The sequence below is a fragment of the Cibotium barometz genome, chromosome 33, assembly GCF_041138505.1.
Source record: "Cibotium barometz isolate CiBa-2024 chromosome 33, ASM4113850v1, whole genome shotgun sequence".
In the NCBI taxonomy this organism is placed as follows: domain Eukaryota; kingdom Viridiplantae; phylum Streptophyta; class Polypodiopsida; order Cyatheales; family Cibotiaceae; genus Cibotium; species Cibotium barometz.
Window position 1 is genome coordinate 32212244 of NC_141078.1, and position 19567 is coordinate 32231810.

The 19567-nt window shown below is 38.6% G+C and overlaps 1 protein-coding gene across 1 annotated transcript; it reads right to left on the reverse strand.

Annotated features, from left to right (window-relative positions):
- Window positions 1–16855: 16855 nt before the first annotated feature.
- Window positions 16856–19366, reverse strand: LOC147619494 (L-type lectin-domain containing receptor kinase S.4-like). The gene has a single exon (XM_086773543.1). It carries the CDS (start codon window positions 19227–19229, stop codon window positions 17004–17006), a length of 2226 nt encoding a protein of 741 aa, XP_086629669.1. The 5' UTR covers window positions 19230–19366; the 3' UTR covers window positions 16856–17003.
- Window positions 19367–19567: the final 201 nt, after the last annotated feature.

Here is a 19567-nt window from a genome sequence, read left to right on the forward strand (position 1 = left end):
TTGACTTGTTTGGTGTCATGGTTGCTCAAAAATCTTCTTGGTTTTGCTCCTCCCATTGAAACATCTTGCAAAACATCACCTGTACCTCTAGAAAGAACAGGATCTTTTTTAAGATGCACTTCGCCACCATGGAAACCCATTTGAGAGAGCAAGGCTTCGCATTTTTCTATGCACTCATCTGCAAGTTTAGTCGGCTTAATAGAATATGCATAGTCCAGATGAAGTCAGAGCAATTTGTCCAAGATTCTTATCTCTGCATGCAATGTACATATATGCACATTTTTTAAATGTATTGGTAGAATTGGATCCCAAATTTTAACAGAAGTTGGATAATCGACAACATTCACATTATTTCTGGATGGTGATTTTCCAATCTCATTTTCTGCAAGCCATTCTCTTGTCCCTGTGCTTGCCATGCAATAAAGACATGGATATTTGGTATTTGCTCCTCCACATACACCAAACATACACTTCAACGCCTTAAGGTCGGCACTCAAATGCCATTCCACAATGAAATCACCTATGTCGTCTACATGAAGGTGTTCACCTGCATTTTGGCTCTGAATAACTGAAGGAATGTCTGTATGTGAAAAGAGCCACTTTAATATTTCATGACTCTCTACTGGCACATGAGCTAATCCAATCCACCATAGCTCCATTTCTGATTGAGTTTTGTGGTATGGAGACTCAAGCTTACCTTGACTATAGTCCAATGCTTTATTCATTAGGGATATAGATATTCTTTCCATTTTTTGACATTTTTGGATTTGAGCTTCATCTAATTTTATAACAAATACAAGTTTTCCTTCACAATCTATTTCTCGAATGTTGTAATATCTCACCATAAAAGATTGGACTTTTCTAATGTTCATCCAAATATTATTATAAACGTTGTATTCAAAAGACGATTTTTTTTTTGTCTCTCATATGGAATTGTTCCCTCAATATAGAAATACTCTCCGAAATGTTTGGAAATTTCCTCATTTAACAGAGTTCTATATTTTCCAACATTGTGAGGTCTAGGCAATCCAAAAGCTTTGATTTTGTAATACTTAAGGACCCTGAACAAGGTTTTAGAGATGGCTCTGTATCCCTTTCTACTCACTCCCACTGTGTCACAAACTTCTTGCATTTGGGAAGGCTGGACCAATAAGTCCATATCTTTTAGTAGATGTTGAAAGACTAGTTTTTTTTTAGTTTGATTTTCAGGAAGTTTCAAGATATCCGACCTATTCATAAGCTCATTCAAAAATCTTACCCTTTCCTGAGCATTAGACATGTCAAATCCTAGAAGGGTAGTAACATGATCTCTTACAAGTTTTAATATTTTTTTCCTTTGTCCAGATCTCTCTGTCAAGTTAACTTCATCCCGCATTCGTTTTACTCGTGCTCTTAACCCTATTGGAGTTTCTTTTAAGGTCTTCAATTGATCATTTTCTTGTTTCAAAGACACTATTTTGTTTTCAAGTTCTATAATTTTTGTTGCATTCAAAGATAAAGTATTTTGAAGATATGTAATATGTTTTGCATGTGATTGAGATAGTCTTGAACTATAACCAAGTAAGCCATCCACCCCATCACCAACAAATCTCATCAAATCATGTGGTGTGTGAAAAGAAGGATACCTTCCTATTCTGGGATCCGGTGGATATAGACTTCCATCTGTCCATAGGTCAATATGCTTCTTTCCTTCGTTGCGAAGATGTTGAGCTTCATTCGCACATGAAAGGGGTCTTTGGTAGACACTCCGTGTAGTTGCATACTCTTGGTTGAGCTTGATATTCAAATGAAACTCACGATTAGATGTATCACTCATTATTAACAGAGCTAAAAATATTAGCAGAGCTATTAGAAGATGAGAGACACAAAAGAATGAGAATGAGATGTAGCTTGTGAAATTCTTAGAGAAGCTAAGAATAAGCTTGTGAAATTTTTTGGAGAATGGATGAGAGCGCGTTCGGAGGGAATGGTCATTCAAAAGTAAGAGAAATAAGTATTTGCCGGCCGCGAAGTCACTAAAAGAGGACAAATTTCTAGACGAGCCATTAAAGAGTAGCATGAAAACGATATATTTTTTTAGATTTTAAAATATGTACTTAGATACGTGTTCAATCACATAGATACGCTTTAAATATCCAAAACGGCCAAATTTGGAGCCGTTTTGACCGTCAACGTTCTACTAATTAGCAAGTTAGCGAATTCCTTACACAGCCCATTTTGAGACGTTTTTGGCCCTGATGAATGAGGAATAGATTAATCATTTATCTGAATATTGCCATCTCGATAGATTTCCTGAATTCTCTTTTTACAATCCGTGTGAATATAAAACGATAGAAATTTCTCTCTTAGAGTATTTAATTATTCAATTATTATCGAATACTCATAGAATTTAAACATAGAATTTAAGAGAATTCTAATTTTGATATAAACATTCTTTATGCATCTATTTTTCAGTGGGAATAACACTTTTATAAAAAAAATCCTTTTATGCATCTATTTATGCATAAAATCAAATTTAATAGGAATAACACTTTTAAAATAAAAAGAATTCCTTTATGCATCTATTTATGCCAAAAATTAATTTTTATAAGAATAACGCTTTTATAATAATAAAAATTGCTTTATGCATCTTTCTATGCATAAAAACCAAATTTAATAAGAATAACACTTTTGTAATTAAAAAAATCATTTATGCTATACATAAAAATTAAATTTAATAAGAATAACACTTTTGTAATAAAAAAATTTCCTTTAAGCATCTTTCTATGCATAGAAATCAAATTTAATAAGAATAACACTTTTATAATTAAAAAAATCCATTATGCATCTTTCTATGCATAGAAATTAAATTTAATAAGAATAACACTTTTGTAATAAAACCTCCTTTATATGGCTGACTATTTCTTATTTTTATCATTCTTTATTTAACTTAAACTAACCTAAATTAGATTTATAGAACTCTAATCTACACAATTTTCTAAATTCAAGAGAGTAAACAATAAGAAGAGTTTAATTAATCCCTTAGTTAATCTTTCTAGGTATGAGAAAGGTTGGAATGTAAAGAGGAGAAGGGGGATGGCCTTTTTTATCAAAGGCATTGCATTTGAATTTAATTCAACATTTGCAAAACATAAAAATTAAGAAAACCATAGATTTTTCATTAAACAAGTAAGAAAATTAGCTTACATGGAGCTTGTAAGCTCTTCTTTCGCTTAAGGGATTGAGGGTTCTACTCTTGTTTGAAGCAAGAGTGACCACCAATTCACTTTGGAGAGGATTAGGCCAAAAACAATTGAATTATTTAAAAATTCAAATTAGATGGCTCAAGGCAGGAGTAGAGTAACAGTGCATAAACACTATTAAGCTTTTACAAAGGGGGAGGCTTCTATTTATAGGAAAAAGTGAGCCTCTAACCAAGCAAACTGATTCTAGAATTTTCCAGGTTAGTTTGGTCAATTTTTGATCATTTTTGGGTCAGTTCAACTTACTTTTTGGATCTAGTTTTGAAATAGGAGAGAGGAGAGATAAAAATATCTCATTTTATTGATTAAAAATTGGGGGTAATGATGAGAAAAAGGTGCCCACTTCATGAGGGGAGATCCTCACACTGACGTATCAAAATTTAGTTTTTTTAATTCTTTTCTTTGGTGTCAAAATTTAGTTTTTTTAATTCTTTTCTTTGGTCCTTAGTCCACTCTTCATCTTATGTGAGCATTTACTCATTTTTGTGGGGGTTTTCTTTTATTATTCAATTTATCTCCTCCTTACATTTAGATTAATCTTATTGGTCCATAAGAACCTTAATTGGACCATAATCCAAAATTTTTTGAAAATCTGGACCCTTAGGCTAAGGTCCTTTATACCTATTTTCAATTAATTCCAATTGCACATTGGAAAGTTCTTTTTGAATTTCTGTTTTAAAAGGAACCATTTTAGACACTAGGAGGATTTTTATATCCAAAAATATCTCAATTTTGAATTACCTCCCTCTAGACATTTTCTCTCTCCAGGCCAAAACAGGGTAAAACAGGATCTTTCTTTTATTTCAGAGAGGGGAATAATTATGAGATCAGAAGGGGAGGTTCTTACACCTGCACACCTCAAAAGCTGGAGGGAGGAATCTTACAATATTTACATTCAATGTAAACATTCTGCCCACTCTGTTGCCTTTTGCAACCAGCCTGCACTTATCTTTAAAGTCTTCTACATAATAGCCATCATGGTTGAACCGGACCTACAAACCTTGCTCAATCATCTAGCCAACTGAAAAAACATTCTTTGTAATGTTTGGAACATGAAGTACATCTGCAAGGTATTTCACCTTACCATCCTGCATAGACAATGGCACATCTCCAACATGGGCAATTGGATGAGTAGTGTCATCCCATGTTTCAAACAAAAAACCTGGTTTTCAAGACTCTTCATTTCCTTGAACCACTCACTCCCATGACTTGTCATGTGGTTCAAAGCACCTAAATCAACATGCCATACATCATCCTTACATGTTGCTACATCGTTTCCAGACACAACATTAACCACATGTTGCATAACAAACAACCTCTCATTATCCTCATTATTTATGCTAGAGGATGCACAGTTGTTTTGCTGCATTTTTCCATTTCGCATGTCACTCTACTTCTTATAGCAATTTGCCTACACGTCTAGGCTTACTACAATAAAAATAACCTTGTGTATCATTATGCTACCTTTGCCAATTACCATGACCTCTTTAACTCCCTATGCCTCTAAATTGGCCTCTCTCGCTTGTGTGTGTTGTTGTTGCAGATCCTAGGACTATTTTGCTACTGCTAACCATAATTCAGATTACCTGTTCAGCCAGCAACTTAGCTAAGTACATGACTTCTACCTCGTCCTCTACCTACACTTGTGTAGAAGTCTTGTTGCTCTGAACTGTTTTTGTTTTGTGTGATGAAGACTGTTGATCTTCACCCAAGTTCTCTTCATCAATGATCAGCATTGACACCAAATCTATGAGGTTGGGAATGTTCTCCTAATTTTGAATAGACATCTTGAAAACCTTGTATTGTGGTCCGAGACCACGTAGACACACTTTCACCTTATTATCATCAACAATAGAAACACCAATTGATGCGAGCTATTCCACAATGCCCTTAATCTTCAAGGCATAATCATTTACATATATATTTTTCTTCTCCATAGTATGAAGCTCATTCTTCAATTGAATATTTCGTGCCTTGGTGTTAGTTTCATACAGCTTCACCAAGTTATCCCATGCCTCCTTAGGTGACTTGGCATCCTGTATATGCCCAATCATGGTGTCATGTATACTAATAGAAAGCCAATATATGACTTTCCTTGTTCCTTAATTCCAATCTTTGAATTCTTTGACATCTGCAGGCAGTTGGATTAATCTTCGGTATCTCTGGTGCCTCCTCATGTTCATTTTCAATGTAGTCCCACTACCCTTTTCCCATTAGGAAATTTATCAATCTAAACCTCCAAGCACTTTGATGTTATCTTGACAACTAAGATACAACTCAATATCACCACGATCCAGCCCTACAGTATGTCTCTTCAACAATAGATTCTCTAGTAGAGCAAACCATTTTTTTTCTCACCTCTCCTTTCCTTAGCTCTCAGTTTACCCATAGCCCTAATGACTCCTTGCATCTCATTGGAAAACTGTTTCTAAGAACCCTCAGTGCCCTTTCTCCTTTTTAACTTATTGATGGCTACTTCCGTATATTCGTGAAAAGAGGGTCTTTCAGAAGTAAATTATTCACTTTCAATTTCCTAGTGGGGAAATTAGATAAGTCCAAATCAGACCAATCAAGATGAGACCATCCCCACTTCAAAGGGAGAATATGGTCAGATAAAGTAGAGTTGCAATCCACAGGCACCCTCAAGGTGTGAGCCACCCATGAAGCCTGTTGACTAAAGAAAACTTTTTCAATTCTTGATGAGGAGGATAGATATTAAAGACTAAAATAGGTATGCCCTGAATTATTTCTCCAGTCCCCAAGGCACCAACTATCCTTGAGTCGTCCCAAACCCCTTCTAAGATCTTCCCACTTCCCTTTTTCTTTCCCTAATAAAATAGTTCTACCACCACATCTGTCAACTACTCTTTCTACCATATTAAAGTCTCCTAATACAACACAAGGCACTTGAACATTTACCCCAACAATCCAATCCCACATACAACTCCTAAGCGTATGATTATGAGCCCCATAGACATTAATGACCCATATTCTTTCACCGTTTACTATAATCTCTACTATCAAAATTCTTCCCTCTGGATGATTAACTATCATGTTAGGGTTAAGATCCCTCTATAGCCTAAATTAATGCCGCCATAAAAAACATCCCACTCCCTAAAGCAATTTATCCTCGAAATTCTCCCAAAGATATTGTGTTCTTGAAAAGCCCAAACAGACAAGTCCCAAGACTTCACTAAGTCCCAAAAATGGTATTTTTCTTCTTGTCTTTTATCCCTTTCGCATTCCATGTACATCCTTTGAACTCATTATGATTCATCATGTTAATGGAGTTTCTACTACCATTTCCACTTCCTCACATTCCTTCTATAACTATTCAAAGCAAGTTTAATCTCCTTTCTAGTTTCACTCAGAACTTTATCAAAAAATTATTCTACCAACAAGGAGTTATCTCTCTCAAGCAGTGGACTATAAGGGTTAGAGAAGATAATAGAATCCTGATTCTCCCCCCTCCCATTCCTCCTATTCTCAAAACCTCTACTACTCTGAGCTTTCCTAGCTTTAGCCTTACATTGCCTAACATTGGCTGTAGTCTTAACTTTATCCCATCCCCCTTCTTTATTATTTTCCCCAATATATAACATCACTTCCTTCCCCATAGAATCAACTTTCTGATGATTTCCCCCCCTATTCAACTTTAAGGCTCCTCTCTTGTGGATTCCACGGTCAGATAGGCTTTAGCAATGTGCCCAAAAGCTCCGCACTTGAAGCAAGCTCTCCCCAGGATGCACCAAACTTAAGGCCCAATTCCAATTTATCTAATTGACCTAATTCAACTTCAACAGATTTAGGAGTCTCAATAGAGGGGTTCCATGTGATACATACACTATTACCCTAATTCAACTTCAACAGATTTAGGAGTCTCAATAGAGGGGTTCCATGTGATACATACACTATTACCCTATTTTCCTCCTACCTCATCACTAGGGACAAACAACACCAGACCAAGGGACTAAGCAATGTTGTGCAGAGCTGGTTTAAGCCAAGGAGGCAATCCAGTCACCTCAACCCAAACAGGGCATGCGTTCTGAAGGCGTTTATTGACATCAAACAAATGGTCGAAGGGAAAAACATGTATCAGACTTTGACGAAAGAACAAAGGACCCTTTGCAAATAACTCAGACACAAGCTGTCCTTTGATAAACAACACATTGAAAAACACCTTACCAAGATAGAAGATCTTAGACACAGCACACCCATGCAAAATAGTTTCCTGCAAACCACCTACCTAATTCTCCCTTTGATGGAGGTTTGCCTTGCTTTTCACATGGTTATAAAGACGTTTGTTAAGCCAATCAAGGACACATTTCCTTCTGATGCACACTCCACCTCAACCTCCTCACCTCTATGCTTCATCTCCTCCTTTGCCTCCAGATCCCAATCTCCCCATCCAATCACCCCTTCATCTTCACAAAGGAGCCACCCACTAAAAGAAGCCACTGCCATCTATGACCCGATACGCCAACCACCCGTCGATGTACGTTGGTCATGCACTTGCACGAGTTGAATAAAATCGCCACTCGCCCACTCGCTATACGCATGCACGACACGTAGGAGATCTGATCACTCTCAAGCTCTAAGATAACACACAATGTTCCATGCATTTCATTAATAGGCCCCAAGGGAATTCAGCCAGTTAGCACCCCTACCAGTTGTACCACTCCTTTGAGTTTTTAATGTGTTTTTGCTCCAGCACGTAGAAGGTGGATGTTATGTGGCCAAACACACCCAGGTAATTACCTCCCTAATTCCAATGATGTGCACCTCATTTGGCATGACCTGATACAAGATACCCATACATGACATGATGTATGTTCATCCAGTATCCATGATCCCTACCTAAGATTCAGATTACATGTGCTCTGCTGAATGTTCAACACATCCTACCATGCTTTGGGAGTCAATATGGGCCCTTACCCATAATCTAGAAGCATGTTTTGCACCTTCATGCCTTGCATGTCCCAAAAATTAGGGCTTCGGGAGACATTGCATGCACACATGACATAGATTGGGGCCTCTCTCAAAGATTCAAAAACCCACAACCCACCTGCAACTATGATGTAAAGGTTCTTGTACTAAAAGCACCTCATACTACTTTTACAAATATTAAACCAGCCTGATGCTCATCGACTACTTGATTGTAGAGGGTGCTTATCCACTCCATTGTATATAAGTGAATTTCTCTAATGAGAAGATAAAGGGACATTCCCTCGAGTGTTGATTGAGAGTGTGCTCTTGCTCCTTGTTCTTATTCTCTTGGTAGTGCTTATGTAAGAGTGAGTACTGTGTGTGTGTGCTTATGTAAGAGTGAGTACTGTGTGTGTGAGAGTTGTACCCTATTGCCCTCTTGGTATTTTCATGTCTTGCTAGTGAGAGAGTGAGAGTGACATTTTCTCTTTATGGGGTGGAGCATGGTCTTGCAATAACGGGGGGAGTCCCAAGCTCTATGTAGACAACTCTCTTGGTGAAAGTGGGAGGTGGGTCTTCTTAAGTGCTACCTTGAATTTGTGCGATTGCCTCTTCCATGACAATTATATCCTCAACCAAATAATCTAATCAAGATCTCTCTTTTTTTTGAATTTTTTACTAGCTATCTTGTTCTTACTAGAATATTTTGTAATTAAGGTCTAAATTTGAAGTTCCTACTTTGTTGTTTTTACTGCGTTGTGCTTCATTCCAATCTAAAGAATATAAAATGGTGGTATATTGTTATAAAAGTTGAACCTCAATCAAAATGTATCTTTCAAGATCAAGATATATCTTTCAAGTTCAAGATGTTAAGGAGACATTGGATTGGGTATAGGTGAATCCTAATACATTATCAACCGATAAAAAATGAGTAAGATAATGAAGAAAATAACTTGAAGAATGAGTAGACTTTCATTCTAATAAATAAAAGAAATGAATGCTCGTTAACTAATAATGATGATAATAATAATACTGAGAGTGATATACAACTTATGCTACAAGATGGGATTGATTAAAAATGTATACAATTAGATGTTTAATGGAAATATAATGGATCTAGCACTTTTTTATATGTTTGATGTCATTCTCATTATGCTTCTTTAATGTTTTTACCCCTAAGGTCGTACCTAAAAATATGGCAACCTAACAAGATGGTCACTTTTCAAAATAGTCTCTTTAATTTTTTGTGTTAAAAATTGTATTGTATAATTAGATGTTTTGCTTCAAATAAAACAAAACATCTAGCACTCGTGCCTTTGTATATGTTTCTTTTTACTTTCCTTATGCTTTATGTTATTCTCCATATGCTTATTTAATTTTATTATATGTTTCATGTTATTCTCCTTATACTTCTTTAATTTTATTCTACCTAAGGATGTGCCTAAAACTAGGTAACCTAACAAGATGGTCACGTTGCAAAATAGTCTCTTAAATTTCTTGTGGAATGCTCTTTAGAATTTTTGGAATTATACCCAGTTCGTTGGTAGTTGCATTGCTAATGTCACTACTAATTGTATTGATGTTTTGATACTGAGTAACAAAATAAGAATGCATTTAGCAGAGCACCAAAAGTGTTATTCCAAGCCTCCTGCATTATGACACATTGTAGTGGAAGCTCAACGAATTTATGTGAGAACTCAAAATTTTAAGAGGCATGGCAATCACTAACCTTGAATTAGAGAAGTATAGTTATCATCAATAGTATAACAATATAGTTATCGATAGTATAACAATAACCAATAGTATATGTAAACAACAACTATAACACCCCAATTGTAGGCATTTTGTAGAATTTTCCAATTCAAGACTTTGATAAGTTTGCTTTGTAACTTTAGATCTTTGATATTTGTTCCACCTTTTGTAAATCGAATTGTGTAATACAATATAGTAAAGCTCCTTCTTTTACTCTCATGACGTTCCTATTGTGTGAAATAGTGTAGTGCAATAACTTGTGATCATTATAAGTGTGTCTAATTACTCCACCTCATTTAATTTACATCCTATTATTAAAAAATAATATCAATGAAAAAACAATAAGCACTACGTGATAGTAGTTTATTTTTAGTCATGTTCACTCATCTACTAGTAAGATTTCTAGTAGCTTTTCCAATCACTTAGTGAATGAAAGGATGCATTGTGATATGCTGATCCTAGATCCATAGTCGCCCTTATTATATTCGAGATCAACGATGATAATATATTAATTAGCACCCTTACGGGCGCTAATTAATATATTATGGCTCTAAGGTTTTAACCTTAGGGCCTAAGGTTAAAATGGAGCGCAACGAAGACACAACCCAAAGAAAAAAAAAGAAGCAAAATGCAGCCGGCTAAACACAACCCAATGAAAAAAAAAAGAAATGGAACGTAGCACAAATTTTTTTTCGGATCGCTCTCTCTCCTCACATTTGTTCGATCTCTTTGTCTCTCTCTCGTGCTGGAGGTCACAACCTCAAAATGGCCACCACAACCCATTTGCTATTATTCCCAGCTGATGTGGTTAAAGAAAGATCGAGAGAAAGCTTGAGAATTCTCTTTTTTTTTGACATCATATCTCCTAAGGTTGTACCACCTCACTCCTAAGGTTATACCACCTCAACTAATTAATCAAAAGCAAAGAATATTTTGGTCCCATATTCACCCTTATCACTAGGTTTATACCTGTTGTGGAAGGAAGGTTATAGGAGTGAGAAAGTGCTTGGGAACGCACTTGCACAATGGGGTGTGGAGGAGGAGGGGGGTCACTTTTTATACACATGTAACAATGCACATTAGCGCACATAGGGTTTTGTTAAATTACTAGGGGACCTACGTATAGTCGTATACATGTAAGGGAAAATAATCAAAAAGTTATCAAATCTTATTTATTTACGCTACTTTAGAAGGGACATTTTAATTCAAAATCCAAACATTTATGCTTACAAAAAGGAGGGGTGTATAATTGTGTTAAAAAAACAGTAAGTTCAAATAATAGGGTTTTTCTAGGCCGACTCACCCATTTGCAGTGAAGAAAACTTCCTACTCTTCACACAAGTAAAAAGAAATTTTTAGAGAGCAAGCTGAGTTGATGGGTGGCGCATGCATGAGAGAGTGGGTTAGTGGCCTATTAATGCCACACCTGTAAATCGCATGCCCCCAGTACGTCGACAGTAGGTGGTCGACGACTCGGGCCTTACATGGCGGAGCCATCTAGTGGGTGGTGTCAAGGAGAGGAAGAGGGAGCGAATGGATGGGGGCACTAGGATCCAGAGGTTGAGGAGGAGATGAAGCGTTGGGGGGAAGACATTGAGCTGGATTGATTGAATGAGAGTCTCTATTCACACGTTAAAAACAAGGTATGTTTGAAGCTCAACCAAGAATTCGTTAAAAGTGAGATAGGTATGTTTTCGATGTGTAGTGTATTCATTTTTGTCTGAGTAAACCTTCGTCCAAGGGGGAACTTGGAAGATGGATTCAGGAGAGTATTCTGCATGATAGTGTTGTATCTAAGATTTTGTATAAAAGGCTTCTTTAATGTCCTCTTTGTCAAGGGTGAAGCATTCTCTAAGCTATTTGCTAAAGGGCCTCTATTCTTTGGGCAACATCTAGTGCATGTATTTCCCTTTGATCCATTGTTTAACATTAATAAAAGCTTGCAGAGTGCATGCCCTATGTGGGTGGAGGTGGTCGGTCTTCCCCCTTGGCTCAGGTGTGCTTTGGGAGATACATCCCAAGATTTAGGTCCTTTGTTGTACGTCCCTAAAATGACGACGATGTAGGAGGGAGGTAGGGTAACATCATGTGTATCATCTGGAATTCATCCATTGAAACCCCAAAATCAATTGATGTCGACCTAGGTCAATTGGGTATCTTGGAATTAGATCTTAAATTCGGTGCATTCCCAGGTGCATGCTTTAGGTGCAGAGGTTTTGGTCATATTGCCCCAAAGATTGCCCTGACCTGATGGCCACTAAAAGGGAGGAGGTAAAAGGGGATAATTTGAGTGGAATAGATAAAGCTAAAACCTCGGTTGAAAGCTAGAAGAACAAGGAGAAAGGTAAAGAAGTAATGAATGAGTCTGGGAAAAACACTTTGGAAGGGAAATGGGTTAAGGTTAAGGGTAAACCCAGTGTTAGGCAGGCTAAGGCAAAAGCCAAGAAGGCTCAACCTAACTGGGGATCAAAGAGTAAAAGGGTGGATTATTGTGGGAATTTGAATCCTATCTATTACTGTAATCCTTTCAGTCCACTTAATGATAGTGATAGCTATCCCTCGTCTGAACAAAGATTTGACCTTTTAGTGGGGGAAGAGTTTATAGGTTACAAGTGGAATGTTAACGGTATCAAAGATAAAAAGAAGAATGCCTTGTTTTGGGGGTTAGTGAAATCTTGGGGCTTCTTGGTTTTTGCTATCCACGAGCAAAATCTTTTTGGGAAAACTCCTAGATTAGATAGGTTTAGTGAGTTGGAGATTTTTTATGGTGGAATTAATTTTTGGTATAGTGGGGTTATGACCCCAGTGAGGAGAGATCTTAATCCTAGTGTCATTGCCAATCACCCTAAGGGAAGGATTTTGGTAGTTGAGGTTTTGTTGCCAACTTAAATATTCAAGTTCCTTGTATTGTCCTTGGGGATTTTAACATGGTAGAAAAGGTTCTTGATAGATGTGGTGGAAGCACTATCCTCTTAGGGAAGGAGAAAGGGAAATGGGAAGAGCTTAGAAGGGTATTGGGCCTTAAGGATAGTTGGTATGTAGGTGACTCGAGAGACAATACGGGTCATACCTATTTCAGCCTCCAATATCTGCCCTCATCTTCCAGAATTGACATGGTTTTCTTTAGCCAGCAGGTCTCGTGGGGGGTGCCCCATACTTCAAGAGTCTCTGTAGATTGTACATCCACCCTTTCTGATCATTTGCCTCTGAAGTGGGTCTGGAACATAAATAATGGGACTGACACAGATCTTTCTCATTACCCAACAAGAAATTTGAGAGTGAATAACTTGCTTCTTAAGGACCCTCTCTTTGTGGACTATATAGAAGAAGAAATTAGAAAACTTAAAAGGAGAAGGGGGGTTGATAGTGCCTGGAGGTAGTTTGCCAACATAATGAAGAGGATTATGAGAGTTGTGGGTAAATTGAAGGCTAAGGAAAGGAGAGGGGAAAGAAGGAAATGGGTAGCTTTGTTAGAGGAGCTTCTTGTTAAAAGACAAACTAAAGGTTTGGATGCTAAGGATACTATATTGTACTTTAAGTGCAAAGCTAGTATTAAGGAGGAGGAGGATAGATGGTCCTCAGAGAACAGGAGAATTGGGCGAAATGGAATTTCTTTAATAACAAAAGGAGACCAGATAGTAGATTATTCAAACTTCCAAAAAGAAATAGTGATAGTGAGGTTGTGAAAAGCATTTTGAATAAAGATAGGACCCCCTTAAATGATATGAATACTCTTGCTAAGAAGTGGGTTAAGTTCTTGGGTTCTACTCTTAGCTTGAAGGAAGATTGCTCCTTGAGGAGGTTTCAAGATAAAGATAGGCTGTTGGGCTTATTGAGCCAAAATGTGCATCCAGACAAAGCAAGGTTGTTAGAAAGGGATATTGATGTGGAAGAATACTGGTGTGCCCTGTTAAAAATGCGAAGAGATAAAGCCCTTGGCTGGGATGGTCTATCCACAAAGATTTTCATAGGCTTTTGGCCTTCCTTGAAGGATGTTGTGGGTGATATTTGTAGGAGAGCCTTCAATACAAGGCTTATGGATAAGGATTTTAAAGAAGGGTTAGTGAAGCTCATTCCAATACAAATTGCATGTAACAGGTTTGGTCACTAGAGGCCCATTACATTGCTAACAATGATTTATAAAATTTTGGCTAAAGTGATTACTCTTAGAATTACTCTAGTGCTGCAAGATGTTTCCAAAAAACAACATGGCTTTATCAAAGGAAGGTTAATATACGATAATATTTTGTTGCATTGTTGGGAAGAGATGTGGCTATCAAAACTCATGAAAAATGCATCATGTTATAGTTGGATTTAGAGAAAGCATATGACAGGACTCATTGGTCTTTTGTAGCAAGAGTGATGGAAAAACTAGGTTTTGGGAAAAAATGGCAACCTACATTTTTTGGAAGAGTGGAGGCTATTCTAAGATGTTGTTAAATGGAAGATTGGTAGGTGGGTTTGGGATTAATAGATCAGTCAAAAAAGGTTGTCCTCTAGCCCCTCTTTTGTTTGCTATTTCTTCTCATCCTTTAGTAATTTCCCTAGAATTAGCATGTAGCGATGGGAATATTATTGGGCTAATGCTTAAGCATAGTGAACAACTAGTTATACAATGTTTTGTTGATGACTCCTTATTTACTGTTTTTAAGGGCTGAGAACAATAATGTGAGATTGGCTTTAGAGATAGTGTAGGAGTTTTCCTATGCTTCTGGCTCTAAAGCGACAACATTCTAAAGTACAAAATTATCAACTTGACTGAGGATAATGATTTTGATATGCAAAGGTGGGGCTATGAGGTGGTACAAAAGGGTCAGATTGTCAAACTACTTGGAGTTCCCTTTAGAGTTGGGGTTACTAATAAACAACTGGTAATGTGGGCAATAAATAGGTTCTTGGAGAAATTTTTATTAAAAATGGGAGGACATCAGAGTTCCTTTCTATAGCAGAGTTGATATTTGCAATACAGTGCTGAATGCTTATTTTATGTTCCTTTGCCCTGTGTTGGATATTGGTAAGTGCCATTGGAAGAAAATTATAGGACTTGTTAGAGACTTCCTATGGAGGAATGACAATGTAACTAAAAAAGTATTTGCTTGGGTAGCATGGGACAAACTAAAAGTTCCTAAAGGAGAAGGGGGCATTGGTATTATACATCCACCTACTCATTGCATTGTAAGGACTGCTCTGATGCTTCCTAGATGTTTATCTCAGAACACTACTTGAGGGAACTGGTTGAGCTCTTTGATGTGATGGCTAAAGGTAAATGGGTGGAATTAGATTGGAAGGATAAACTCTTCTCATTTGCTCCTCTTAAGGTTACTAGTTCAACAGTTTGTAAAATGTAATGCAAAAGTTGGAAAGGCTGTTTGGGTCTCATTACTTGGGATAGGGGTGGCAGAGTGACTAGTAACTCTATGTTCAGTTTGGGTATTTGGTGGACACATAAATTTAACCCCCCTTTGGCTTTACTTAACATTTATGCTGCAAAGAGACTCAATAATAAAGGCATTAGGTACTTGGATGACTGTTGGGATTGGGATATGGTAGGGTGGAAGGAGGTGGAGCATATAATTTTGGAATATCATTTATTTGGAAAGTGTTCTGATAGCCCAGGTATTGGATTAGACTCAAAGAGAGCTATGCTCTACTACCACTAATGTTTCAGTCTGGATTAAAGATTGGGCTTGTCTTAATGGTATCAAGGTAAAGGATGGCAAAACTAGAGAACTATACTCACTAATGAGAAAAGGGGATGCCAATGTGTTGTATTGCAATAAAATTTGGAAAATCAATTGGAGCCCCTCCAGCTGGAAAAAGAGGTGGAAACTCCTTTGGGATAGCCAGATTCCTAAGAAATTTCAGGTCTTTATGTGGAAGGTATGCATGTGGGCATTGCCTATTGGTTCCAAACTTCAAAAGAGAAATATATCTAGTGGTATTTGTCCTAGGTGCAAGTCATTACTTGAAGATGGTAAGCATGTGTTTTCGAACGGCCCAACAATCAGAGGAACTTGGTCCAAGTTGTCAAAATGGATAGAGATGAGCTTGGGTATACAAACATTCTAGGGAGATTGCATCTTGGGTAAATGATCATTTAGTGAGGAACATACTCGTTTGGTTTTTAATATCATTATAGCTTGTATTCTATGGGAAATTTGGTCTAGCAGGAATGCCATTGTGTTTATGAAGGTTGTATGTGTATTGGCTTGCAAGAGTCAAACTTGATGCATAAGTGTGTGTGTATGTGTTGGTATGTATGCAATGTGAATAAGGTAAGATGCACTGAGTTGGATGTGCTGATACAAAATCTGCAAAGGAATATCATCTGAGTCTTGCCCAGAGTTTGGTGGAGCTTCAAACATACTAGGAGTGAGTTCCTAATGTTGATTTGTATGCTGCAGGTGAGGTGTTGGGAAGGGAAGAAGAGACTGAGGTGAGGTGTTGGGAAGGGAAGAAGAGACCCTCCAAATTTGGAACAAGAACTCAAAGGTGGTACCGTAAAGAAAAGCAGGATGATCATACTTTTGTTGCCTTTATAGAAAACCCTGTGGGAACTAGACCCACTATTAAGATTTGGTCCAAGAAAAGGGGAATGTGAGAAAAATAATCCCCTCATGGATGCACTTCAGAAGCTATGATGGAGGCTAGCATCCCGCTAGGTATCAGATATCTTGGGAGCAATCTTGCTTTTTGATGGAGGAAGAGAGATAGGATTTTTTGGGTAAAATTCTAAATGAAGATAAAAACGATTTGTAAAGATTTATGGCGTAGTTTTTACTTGGTTGTACTGCAGTTTTCGGACAGTTTCTCAGTTAATATATATATAATTATTATTGATAAAAAAAAGAAAGCAGTTTTTAATGTACCGCCACAGATTACACGTGGATTTGTCAAAAGGATGGGAAACTTTAGACCTTTCAACGGGGTTCGACCTTTTGAATTGCATGAATACAACAAAAGCATCGCTTTAACTCATTTATTCTTTACTCTTGTTGCATAAAATGTCACTTGACTGATTGCATTGTATTTTCTAAGTGTCACTTGACTAATTGCATTGTATTTTCTATGGACCGGCGCCAGCTAAGAACCAAAAGAGCTGCTTTTGGTGAATGACGTGAAAGACGAGGGCATGGAGAAATCTGAAGACGACGGGGCACTCAAGAGGTTCACCACCTTATTTCTGTTGGTCGCATATGGAAAATCAGGCCTTGACGACGGCAGCGAGATGATCGTGGTCTTTTTTAGCAGCTGATGCACTTGTCTCATTGTTGGGCGATACTGGGGAAGAGGGTGGCAGCATGCAAGTCCTGTATGAAGAACACACCTCCATCGATTATGATAATTATCTTGCAGCATCTCATCATCATAATTAGTAGCCGGTCCAATTGACTGTGCCATTACTGGGTCAATGGCATCTAGCAGCTTACTGCTTTGCTTCAGAAGCCACACCCACTCTACTAAATTCATTTCCTGAGGCGACAGCTCAGCATCTAGAACTCTGCGCCCGCTGGTTACCTCTAGTGCAAGTACCCCAAAGCTGTACACATCTGCTCTGTCGGTGGCTTTTCCTGTGAAGTAAGTTTCCGGTGCAAGGTACCCTGGCGTCCCTGCTGCAGTCATGGTGACCATCATGTTGTGAGAAATCAGCCTTGCAAGCCCAAAATCTCCTAGCAGAGGCTCAAATTCTTTGTTCAGCAAAACATTGGCTGCCTTTACATCTCTGTGCAGCACACACTCCCCCAATCCTTCGTGTAAATACTCCAAAGCAGATGCTACACCTAATAAGATATTAAATCTTGTGTCACTGGATAAACTGGCCCCCTCTTTGGGCTTGAAAAGATGCTGGTCTAAGCTACCGTTGGCCATGTACTGGTAGACTAACAAGGCTTTGCCTTTGTGATAGCACCACCCATGGAGTTGCAAGAGATTGCGGTGGCGAATGCTGCTGATTATCTTGACCTCAGAAGGGAAAGTAGCCTCTTCTCCCAACCCATCGTGCATTTTCTTCACGGCCACCACTTGTGTGGATCCATGCAGTCGTAAAGTGCCTTTGTAGACACGGCTGAACGCACCTTGACCCACCAGCAGCCTGTCACTAAAGCCATTGGTAGCTCTTCTCAAGTCACTGTAGTTGTACTGAGGCACAGAATTATGCTGCATCTCTACGGCGCCAGGAGCTTGTCTCTCCACGGGCCGCTTCTCATGCAGACGCCTCCGAATCCTCCAGATCACAAACAACATGAGCACAATGAACACAATTGTAACTGGCAAAACGATCAGAAGGGTGGAAAGAGGTGATCTCCTCTTATGGCATTGGAGGCAAGCATTGAACGATACTGAGGTCGGATCAGAACTGGGGGCACTGGAAAGGCCACCATTAGAAATAGACAAATTCCAGGAATAAACAGCATGCCCCCCATAGAAACTACCTGTAGCTGCTGTAAATCCTACATACAGAGGCCCGTTGAAAACACTAGAAAGATTTGCATTGGGAAGCTGCAAGCAGGGTTGCGCAGGGCGCTCGATTAAGCTGTTATTATTGAAGTCATATTGATTGATCATCCATACCTGGACAAGCTGGCTAGAAGCGTTGTATTCCACCCAAGCAATGAAGGTGTAGTTATTGTAAAGGTGAAGGGAATGGTTGGAATTTGTATGGTTGGAATTTGTGTCGTATGTTACTTTGGATATCAGGCTGTTCACGTCGATTCCTATATGGCTGGCGCTTGGGTCCTGCATCGCTGCGTCCAGATGGATGTCGAATTCGACAGCAAAGAATGGGCTGTGCGGGCCAGCGAGCTCTGAGCGGCTGACAAGGCCCAGAAGGTCTCCCGTGCTGTTGTGGGGAGGCGTGCCTTGTGCAGAGATAAAGAAGGCAAGGCCATCACCGCTATTTCCATAAATCCCTGTTGTGATGATCTGGAACTGGAAAGAGGTGTTGAAGGAAGCAAAGATCGCTTCATTGCCCACTTGTTGCAGAAAGTCAACAGGCTCGTTCCATATGAACCAGCCCTCGTTGGAGGTTTTCGAGAAGTTGGCTAGCCTCTGAGGGACCTCTGGGTTGGGGGTTAGCCAAACAGTGTCCCCATTAGGATCGTGGAATGGGCTGCTGCCGTCGTAAGACGAGTCGTTTACCGGCACAAGCAGGCTAAATTGGTCTATGCCATTAGAAGTTGGGTATTGGAACTCTAATGTAAGAACCCCTGGGTGGCAGCTTCCAAATAGAAGCATGCAGAAGATCAACCTCACCAGCTGTACCCTTGCCATTGCTGTCGCTTCCTCCCCCAAGAGCCTCTGGTCTCTCATCCCTCTCACCTCTGATCTCTCCTCCCTCAAAGAGCTATGATGGACCTTAAAAACAGACACGACTGTGCAACTCCCTCTCAGCTCGTCCGGTATTCATCCTACCGAAATAGATATACTCCTATGTGCAAGAAGGACTTTGAAAGTCATGGCATTCATTGACCATTTCATGATATTCTCTACAAGACCTTGGAGGTAGGATTTAGAATTTAACTAAGTAGGTAGCCTTGTTAACATGAGATTAAGTTGAATGACTGAAGATAGATAAGTAGTCCATAATCCACATAAGTGTCATCACGCTTTACCTTGACGAATTCTTCTTTCAAAATCCGAAACATCAA

Coding starts and splice junctions, on each gene's coding strand:
- LOC147619494 (XM_086773543.1), bottom strand. CDS start 19,229: ATGAGAGACCAGAGGCTCTTGGGGGAGGAAGCGACAGCAATGGCAAGG.